The sequence below is a fragment of the Callorhinus ursinus genome, unplaced genomic scaffold (assembly GCF_003265705.2).
Source record: "Callorhinus ursinus isolate GAN/ISIS: 27379988/994484 unplaced genomic scaffold, GSC_fseal_2.0 scaffold17, whole genome shotgun sequence".
NCBI lineage: Eukaryota > Metazoa > Chordata > Mammalia > Carnivora > Otariidae > Callorhinus > Callorhinus ursinus.
The window spans coordinates 33,988,381-33,999,047 of record NW_027397079.1 but is presented as its reverse complement, the minus strand read 5'-3'; the positions used below and the strand labels follow the sequence as shown (position 1 = coordinate 33,999,047).

Below are 10,667 nucleotides of genomic sequence, written 5' to 3'. Positions count from 1 at the left end.
GTCAGAATGGCTAAAATTAACAAGTCAGGAAAGGACAGATGTTGCCGGGGATGTGGAGAAAGGGGAACACTCCTACACTCTTGGTGGGAATGCAAGCTGGTGCAGCCACTCTGGAAAACAGTATGGAGGTTCCTTGAAATAAAGCTACCCTATGACCCAGTAATCGCACTACTGGGTATTTACCCCAAAGATACAAATGTAGTGATCCGAAGGGGTATGTGCACCCCGATGTTTATAACAGCAATGTCCACAATAGCCAAATTATGGAAAGAGCCAAGATGTCCATCAACAGATGAATGGATAAAGATGTGGCATATATATATACAATGAAATATTATGCAGCTTTCAGAAAAAAACAAAATCTTGCCATTTACAATGATGTGAATGGAACTAGAGTGTATTATGCTGAGCGAAATAAGTCAATCAGAGAAAGACAAGTATTATATGATGTCACTGATATGAGGAATTCTTAATCTCAGGAAACAAACTGAGGTTTGCTGGAGTGGTGGGGGGGTGGGAGGGATGGGGTGGCTGGGTGATAGACATTGGGGAGGGTATATGCTCTGGTGAGAGCGCTGTGAATTGTGTAAGACCTATACCTCTGAAACAAATAATACATTATATGTTAAAAAAAAAAGAAGATAGTAGAAAGGGTAAAATGAAGGGGGGAAGTCAGAGGGGGAGACGAACCATGAGAGATTATGGACTCTGAGAAACAAACTGAGGGTCCTAGAGGGGAGGGGGTAGTGGAATGGGTTAGCCTGGTGATGGGTATTAAAGAGGGCATGTATTGAATGGAGCACTGGGTGTTTTATGCAAACAATGAATCATGGAACACTACATCAAAAACTAATGATGTAATGTATGGTGATTAACATAACAATAAAATAAAATAAAAAAAAGAGTAAAAGAGAATTATACTTCATTCTCTCAAACACAAAACTAGGAATAGTAGTGGAACTTCTCTAAGATCCAATGAGATATGATACTACTACTACTAAATATTTTTAATTATAATAACATGCCAATTTCTATCTTATCTAATATTTAATTAATAACAAAAACAGCACTTAAAATTCAGTGGGAAAACTGTTACATGCATTCCATTTAGAAGATAGAAATAGTTTTTCATTTGAATTAGGATTACCAAGGTCTTAACTCTCTGCTACTTCTATTACAGAATTCTCAGAGTTGGGAGAGGTCTTCGAGGATATCTCATCCAACATCTCCTCCTCTCCATAATCAAAGTACTTCAGAGATGAGTTAATTCCCTTTCCTTATTCCATTCTCTCTAGCCTCCTCCTATCAGGGAGTTGTTCTTACGTGATTCTTCAGGTGTCTGTGTAGAGCAGCTAATCCTCAGTGATCCAATGTTGAGGGTGGCCATGATGGTCTCTGCGTCTACCAAAGCTGGGTTGCTTGATGCCTTGGATGAGGAGGATAAAACAGCACACATGGAACATTCCTCTATGTTGGCTGCATAGAGGTCTTCAGGAAAGAGTGCAGATCCCTAATGAGAGAAAATCCAGTAGAGGAGGGACTTCTCAGATGGAGGGATTTTATATAATGGCTCATGGTGATGCCTCTTTGTGGGTGATGCAATTTTTGAGCCAGCGCCTCTCCAGCCTTCACTGAATTGGTTTTAAGACTTAGTTACCTGATATCTGAACACATTTAGCCTCATTGATCATTAATATCTTAGTGAGACTGAATTTCACAGACCCTACCTGAGAGCAAGTCTGGACGAGCCAAAGGAGGGTAAAGAGGGAGGAGCCTACATCCATTCAGATGATTCAAGTGGGAGAAGTAAAGTAGGGATAACAGTAGGGGTAACAAGAAACATTCAGAGAAAGGGGAAGTAATGGATCTAAAGGCAAATTTTGCATCCCCACAGTTTTGCTTGCAGCTGACCTTTTCTGTACCCTCTGGATTAACTAGCGTAGTGGTGGTTGCTTCTTTCCCAATTTGGTGGAGAAATAGGGATAGATCTGGTTCTGCCTTCAGGTAGCTTAGATATGAATACCAGTAATTCCTAACACTAGCTGGATCTAGAGATTTCTGGTCCTTTTCCTTTTTTTCTTTCTATGGCCTAAAGTAAGGGTACAGTGCAGAGAACCTTATGGTGGCTTTTTAAAGAAGCAAATGAAATTTGTTCCTTGAGAGAACCATTTTTGAAATTTGAACAATATTATATATTGTCAGCATTATTTCATGAAAAAATTACATGCTTTGGGTGCATTTCACATTGCACCTATGTTTTTTTTTTTTTAAATCCAGGGAAATAGTGGCATACAATGGCGTACAGGTGTATAAATGTTCAGAGCAAATACAATTACAACTATAATGCCAAATATGCATAATGGATCCATTTCTCAGAAATGTAAACCTAATTCCTCTTTCTCATACATCTATCAAGGACTATGTGGCATTATGTATTCCATAAAAGATGTGTCTTCAGAAAAGATGAGAAAGTCAGAGCACAAAGGCTAGCTAGTATCAGTTTAGCTGTGGACATTAAGTTAGAATCAGATTCTGAAATGTAGAGAAACTCTTATTTATATAAAGACCATAAAATATGATTAGAAACATAAAACATAAAATGTAGTAGCTCCTGGGCATAAACTCTGGAGCCACAATGTCTAGATTTAAATCCTTGTTCTGCTACTTACCTGCTGTGTAAACTTGGACAGGTTACCTACTCTCTCCATGCCCAAAGTCCAACACCTTTAAAATCTACCCCATAAGATTATTTTGAGGGTTAAATGAGTTAATATATATGTAATTCTTAGAACAGTTTTTGATACCAGTAAGCACTGTACAACTACAAGCTACTGTTTCATTATTTATTAATGCTAGTACCATTAGTGTTGCCATCATTATAAATATTCACTATCTCTAATGTGACACTTACAGGTAGAATATATATCCGGGGAAAATTCCGGAGAAATAGCCATTCTCTCTTCAGGTAATCCAGAGACCCAATGAACACAATGTCTTTCAGCTCTGGCCGTGTATAGCTGCTAGCTCTCAAGGGCATTACAAAATTCCGAAGCCCCATCAATGTTGAGGTAGCATCTCCAAAGACACATGCTACCACATGGTTCCGAAACTCATGTTTTGACTTGTCCATTCGTTTCTAAGCATAAGCATGCCAGAGTCTGGTCAGTTTTAGAAACAAGCTGAGAGTCTCTCAAAGAGGGCTCTGTCCCCTCATACCAACTCTTCCAGGTACATCCATAGGAGGACTTTCATAAGGACAATGAAATTCTGCAAATTGCTCATAAAATTGAATTTACCTACCATGAGGCAATTATACTTTTTATCTTTTTGTGGAGTTCCTTCTTATTCCACTTTTAAAAGTCTTTTATTAGCATGGAGTGCATCAATTAAAACTCAGATTAGTGTCATTCCTCAAGGTGTGAAACCATAGAACCAAATGGGGAACACATCTTTTATTTTCATTATGTGGTTTTGGCCTTGTATTCACTATAGTAAGATTCAATGAAAAACTAAAACATTACAAATTCCATTGCTAAATGTATGTCTTCTAGTGAGCCCTGAAAATCACATAAAGTTGTACAACATGTTGCAGTTTTTGGTGGATTTTCATACATATGAAAATACCTATTAGTTTGGAACATACGAAATTGCCTTTTTATGGGTCAAGTTGAGTATTGGTAACTTCATATGGTTCAACCTAATATATCAAACTCACTCAACAGATGCTTTTCAGAGTTGAGGAAATGCATTATGCAAAGTGCAGAAAAGAAATTAAAAGGTCACAAAAATTCCACTTGAACCCAAACATTTGAACATGTCACATACTACCATCAGCATCACTGATTGTTAACATTTTCTCTGTATCTCCAAGTAGTACCTCCAAATAATCATATACATGAAAAATATTTAAATGAGCTTTTCCCCACATTCACAGAGACTTTTAAGAGTAATAAATGTAACTTAAAAAAGAGAGAGAGACATGATATTCCTGTAGGAAATTCATTTCAAGCCTTTGTCTGATTTCTTCCAGGGAATGAGTCCGTGTCTTCCCTCGTGGCTCTGGAATGGGCTAGAAAGAGCACTGGATCTGAAGAAAGACCTGATTCTGTATTCTGTTGTATGATTGTGAACAAGATAGCTTACCCTCTGACACTCAATTTCTTTAAGTTTGAATGGTTTAAAAATAAAAGCTAATTCTGTTGTGGAAATGAAATAATATATTGGAAGTACAGTGCTCAACTCATTAGCTCTTGTTCAATACCTGTTAATCAACTCTGAATCTTTTGAATTCCTAGAGTTTCAGAGGAGGACTCTTGGAAGCTGGTAGAGTACAGGTTAAATGCATGTAGAAGCACTTCATACATGAGTGTGGTCTATATTCCTCAGCATATGAAGACTCAGAATACTTCAAATGGATATATCATCCTGCCCTACGCCCATATTTAGTTGGGTTAAATGACAAGTTTCTGTGAAACAGGGGGTGATAAAACCTAACAAGATAAATAAGTAACATCTGACATCTCCATAATTAGTTTGTCAAATTAGCATATACTAGAAAATACTCTCTTTTCAAAGGGAATTGCCCTGTGAGGGGAAATAAAACTACTTGTCTGGAGAGCCTTCCTGGAGAGTGATGTGAATCTTAACCAAATCTATTAAATAATTGTCTCTAGCTAATCCGATTAGTTTTAACTTGAATAATGAAGCCTCTAACGGTATTTAATGTAACATGCCTGAAGTCCAATGATTGCTCTTCTGAGTAGAACTAAACAATTAGAAACAAGATACATGGCAGAGTGCATTAATGGGCACAGCCAGAGAGGCAATTTCTCCAAGAAATTGTGGCACAAAACTGTCTCCCAATTGAGAAAGATGGTGACTTTTGGAGGAAGGGGAGGACGCACTATTTGTTCAAAGTAACTTAAATCAACCACTTCCACTTGACCCTTCTGCAAATGAAACCAAATTCAAAGCCCCCCTGAATTCTGCAATATGGACATTTCTCCTCTACGGTCACAAGTTTCAAAACCTTTAGAATTTCTTAAACTAGAAGCCCTTCTAAACTTATCAAAAGACTTGGTGTTCTGAACTATATTCTATATCAAGTATCATAAAGGAGATATCTGTCATAGCAACCTGTCTGTGTGCTTAAGAAATATGGTATAATAAAACATCTGCTATTTCTATTTCTTGGTCTCTTGGATGCCTCCATCTGCAACCAACTTCTCAACCTTTCTAACGATTTCCCTCCCACTGAAAACATGTTTAGCTTCCTGCTCAATGGAGTTTATTTTGCTTAGTTTAGAAGAAGACATAATTGCTAAAGTGGTGAATTTCAGCAGCAACCCTAATAGTTTTCTAGTTGATATGACAGTTCTGACAATTTTATGCTTCTGATCAAATGATTGATCATGCTTTTACAAAAATTGGAACATATTCTGTCAGGACATTGGTACCAAGCCACAAGGATTATGTGTGTGTGTGTGTGTGTGTGTGTGTGTGTGTGTGTGTGTGTGTGACAGGAAAAAAAGTGAACTGAACTACTTTGGGAAAGCAAGAAAAAGATATAATTATCAATTAGTCACAGTTGAAAAAATTATATAGGGTTCATACAACAAATAATAACTTTGATTATATTTACCAACTACTGCTTGCAAAGTAAACCACTGAGATCATGCTTGAGTTAATAACTCTGGAAAATGAGAGTAGATGGGGACCTGGAAAGCAGGTGTCAGAGCCTGGATTAGGATATAGACTTTTTATATCTTAGTTGCTGGCATTTCAGTAAATTGAGTTAGTTCATTTCCTTAAGAGAACAGAGACAGAGACAGGATTCTAATATCTATTAGGATTCACCCATGTTATACATCTAGGAGATACATTCTTGACTAATGTGTTAGGTATAAGTACAGCCAGCTCTAAGAGAAACCACTATAGAAAATCCAAACTTTAAACCAATAATTAGGAAAATATGTCTTTAAAAAAAGGAAAGGCTTTAGAGGTCTTGTAAATAGTTTCCCTGGTGCATTTAAATTAATTAGATTTACTAGAAAAACAGCAATATGTCAGGAGAACATTGTTCTAAATAACCGACTCAGCTAAACTGTGAAGCGGGGGGAAGAAGGACTTGAACAATCTGATCTATTGTTTCAAATCCCAGCATATTACCTACATGGTCATTGTCAAATGCCATATCTGTTACCCTGCATACCATTCAGGCTGGTGATGAATGTATTTTTCCTTTGAAATTCACAGTTTACAAAGAGAAATGGCAGGTGCTTATAACTAGTGTAAGGACATTATTTACCCTAGGTGTAGGTTTATCTTATTTGAAATTTGGTGCAAGATCACCTACCAGAATCACACTGTCCAAAGGGATTGCTCTGCACCAGTGAAACATACCGCTGCTATCAAGCCGGTCAGAATCTTGTACTGTTTCATACAGAAAAGTCCTAAGTAGGGAGAATGGAGAGTTAGCTAAGAACATTTGTGACACTGGTGTGACAAAGCTAAGATGTCAAACTCAACAGAAACTTGAGCCCAAAGCACAGAATAACACAAAGAGAATAACCTTGGGTCTGTGAGACTCCAGAATAAAGATTCATGTCTGAAGGACACCAGGAGCTGAAGTGTCCAGAGCATATCCAGCTGAAAACATACTAAGCACTTTGTGTGTGTGCATGCATGCACACGTGTGCACATGCATATGTGTGCATTTAGCAGACATATCAAACTCTCCTTTTACCTTACATTATATGTGCCTTGAAGGTAGTTATTTTTGCTCTTGATTTTGCTACTGTGGTGAGGCTACTATTGTTTGGGAGAAATCATGGGAGGTATTTTGGGCACCTGAAGATAGAATTTAAAAGGCTGTGAGATTGAGTCATGAATGGTATCTTTCTCGTTGGCCTGTTTTCCTCCCCTCTCCTTTCCATATCGTTTTGTATGAGTTCCTGTTGAAACATCCTTCCTTATTATATGCATTTTGTATTCTTTACACCTTCCATCACTGGCCTGCATTTAACTAAACTCTGCTCTAATCTTGGTTTAAGTCTTGGCAAAGCCCTCCATGTGATCACCCCACACTTCAGTTGGGCACAATGCTAGTCATGTAATATAATGAAGGCTTAATCTGCAGAAAAAAACTCAAAATTCCAGGGGCTGAACATAACACAGGTTCTCACTCACACTACATATATTCCTTAGGTGAACAGTTGTCTGTGCTCCACACAGCCACTCAGAGTGGTACAGAGGCTGTACTATCTTAGAGTCACACACCTAGAAAATGCATCCTCCTTAGTCATTAAGGCAGGGGAAGAGAAAGGGACTGGAGAAACACGCCTGGGCTTTTAACTGCCATGGCCCAAAGTGACACACATTTTTGATCACATGTCATTGACCAGAATTAGTCACATGCCTCCTGCTAACTTTATGGGGGTTGAGGAACATGGGAAGTGACTGAAATACTTAGTGACCATTTCAGTCTCTACCAGACTTTAAAGACCACTCCTTGTTTTATGGATAAAGGTCAAAGAGCTAACAAATGGTAAAGCTGCCATTTGAATGGAATGTTGAGGTTGAGATTGCTGATATTCAGAAGATCCAATCTTCCTTTCCTTCTTTAGCAGATGGGCAGCCAGATGGGGCCACATGACTAGTTCTGACCAATGAAATGGGAGAAGTGATGGCTGATGTAGGGACAAGCTCCCATGTGATTCTTCAGGCTCACTCCTGACCCGCTGTAGTGATGACCAGCCTGAGAACATGAGTGCCTACAGCAGAGTGCCTTGGCCTCAGTGACCTGTGCTGGACATGTAACGTGAAAAAGAAAGACATCTTTGTTGCGCTAAGTCACTGGGATTTCATGGTTGTTAGCATAGCATACATCCATCCTATTCTGACAGAAATGCTAATTCTAAAAAACACGTTGCATGGAATATTAGTAACTGGAGAAGTTGTGAGGAAATGCTTTCTGCAGTCAAATAAAGTTTGAGAAAAATGTCCCCTCTTTGAGAGTCACACTGCACTTTAGCGTTATGAAAGGTTCAAAAAAGTTGTACAAAAAAGAAATCCTTTCAAGTTTGTATAATCCAGTGTTTTACACTTATTTGACCACACACATTTACCATCTACTTATTCATTTATTTATTTAAAAATATCCTTGAAGTACCTTTTGGGACATACTGTATAGTGTCACACTGTAGGTTCAGCCGTGGTAAACAGTATGTTATGACAGCACTCTCCTGCGAGATTTTACTATATGTCCTGGGAAAAATACAACATGTTGTGCTCTGTGCTGCAGGGTGAGGGTTTTTTTTTTTTTCTGTGAATTAATACAGTTTGTTATTCAACACCTGGTCCAAAGACTCAGACTCTAGGATAATATCAAGCAATTTTGATCTCTTTAACCTAGTCAGTTTCTAAATTACTATCTTAAGTCATAATTTTCCAGACAAAGGAACTTAAGATGGTCAGCTTAGAAGTGTCAGACTTAAAGTAATGGGATAGAGAAAGGACCCAGAGAAGCTGACATGGGAGAAGAGTTTGGAAAGTTAAGAGCTTATTGCTAACAAGATTGGCCAAGGCCAAGATGCAATCCTTTGTATTCTTCCCCATTGATGACATCCCTGTAAACTTAGTGGATTCTAGTCATTTACCTGGCTAGAAGATGTTGCAATGTAAGCCTCAAGGTCAGTTTGACCAAAATGGGTTACCTTATTCTTTCAAATTAACATGCCTTTTGGTGGTTTAAATATCCTTAACTCTGCAGCTCCAACCCCAAATTCTAAGAGCCACACAGGCTCTTTTAATGATACTACATAGGACAGTGGTGATGGCTTTAGGCCAAGCTGGTTAAAGAAACTCACCAGGGAACACACCTAAGACCAGTCTGTTTTTGATTTTTATCAGGATCTGGAGAACTGGCTATGTTATTCCTTCACAGAATCTATTTTTCTCTCCACTTGTAGCTTCCTAGACACTGTCCCTCAGATGTCATGTCGATATAATATAACCAAGTTACCTGCAGGGAGGTGGCTTCCTGCTCCCTACCCTCGGCACCCAAATCTACGACAACTGCTACTATTTTTCTTCTGGTCACTTTCTTCAGCCTTTTTACTTTTCCCCTCCTTCTCCCTCTTCCTGCCCCCTCCTCCATCCCCATAATAAATGAAGACTCCTGGTCTGAAAATTAAATGCCCTTTTGGCAAATGGAAAATGGTCTTCTCCTAAGCACATTTTAGCTTGACTTGTAATACCAAATCAATCACTGTACACTCTTCTATCATAATAAAAGCATGATCTATGTACACAAGCTGTCACAGACAACATCTTTCTTCATTCTAATGTTATGGAAAACAGATATGCCTTAGAGGAAACACCTGTTGGAGACCTGCATAAAAGAAAAGGCTGGAGGAGCCCTACTTCATCATAAAGGCATCCATCTGGTGTCCTTGCCAACCAAAACCTGATGCAACTTATTTCACCATCCCTTAACTATAGCTCCCTTCTGCCATATGCCTTGCAAATGACATGATCCTTGCAGAAATATACCTTCCTAAAGAGAATAATACATCATCTGTGGGAATGTGTGGCACTAGCAGTCTTATTAACTAGGAAATGAAGATTAGAACACAAAAGCTGATGCTATCAGGGGAAAAAAGAGCCACAGAACACCATCCAGGTCATCCAGGGCAGAAAGGAAAAGCCACATCCTAACCATAGGCAAAAGCCTCTTGGGTGAGGGACCTTTCTGTGTAGGAGAGGCTAGCAAGCAATATGGGAGGAGTTACCTGAGAAGGCCCTCAGCAGGACATGTTTAGGATGAGGGCAGGGGAGTTCACTGGTCACAAGATAGGCTTCTCCTTGCCCAAGCAAAGTAGGATACTTCTACCTTGGTGCATCCAGGAGGCATCAAATCCTGAAATGTCCTCAGAGTTAGGTCTCTGACTGCCATATTTAGAGGCTGACAGGTCTAGTGTGCTGGGTGAGAATAGCTTTTGTAGCCAGTCCACTTGTGGATGTGCAGAGCAGCATGGGAATGAGGGCTCCAGCTTTCTTTGCTGATGACTGCCCTTTTCTGGGCTGTTGTAGTATGCATGAAGCCAATTGCCTTGTGAGTACAAGCTTGAACCTGTCCCAGCTAAGGAAGGCAGGCTCTTTCCTCTCTGGTTTCTGGAACCATTCTGAAGAGTACTTTTATTCTTCCATGTCCATAGCAACTTATCCTGTATGAATCCTATCACTTAAAGGAAAATATAAGTGAAGGACCATGTGCCTTTAGTTTCCAATGGTGGCTTCTGATGAAAGAGATCAAACCATGTAGGAAGTCCTCTGTTAAGGCGGTGTAGGTTTCAGTGCCAGGTCAGAAAGCACAGTATCCAAGAGTGTAAAAGTCTGCTGTCATTATTTCCTCCAATTTACAGACTTGACTCAGATTATTCTTGAAGATGATCTACCAATGGATGAGATCCTCCACTGTTCACAATATCTATTATAAAGTTTAAAAGGCACTGACAGGTTTTTTTTTTTTTGTCTTTCGCAGGCCTCATTTTTGGATGTGTTAGGAAACCCTGGCATGTAACCATTCTATCTGAAGCCTTTTTAAAACTCCATAGGTGGCTTGTAAATTCTTAGGAGGGAATTTTCTGGACTGGATGCAGAACTAT

The 10,667-nt window shown here is 39.0% G+C and overlaps 1 protein-coding gene across 1 annotated transcript in view; it reads right to left on the bottom strand.

The window, feature by feature from the left end:
• KCNU1 (potassium calcium-activated channel subfamily U member 1) overlaps positions 1 to 10,667 on the bottom strand; it is a 145,528-nt gene that overhangs the window by 18,930 nt on the left and 115,931 nt on the right. The window contains exons 18-20 of the mRNA XM_073902636.1: positions 6,356 to 6,452; positions 2,912 to 3,136; positions 1,324 to 1,510 (exon numbers count right to left, since the gene is read on the bottom strand). Of these exons, the coding sequence (XP_073758737.1) occupies positions 1,324 to 1,510; positions 2,912 to 3,136; positions 6,356 to 6,452 (509 nt within the window). The remainder of the gene's footprint in view (positions 1 to 1,323; positions 1,511 to 2,911; positions 3,137 to 6,355; positions 6,453 to 10,667) is intronic.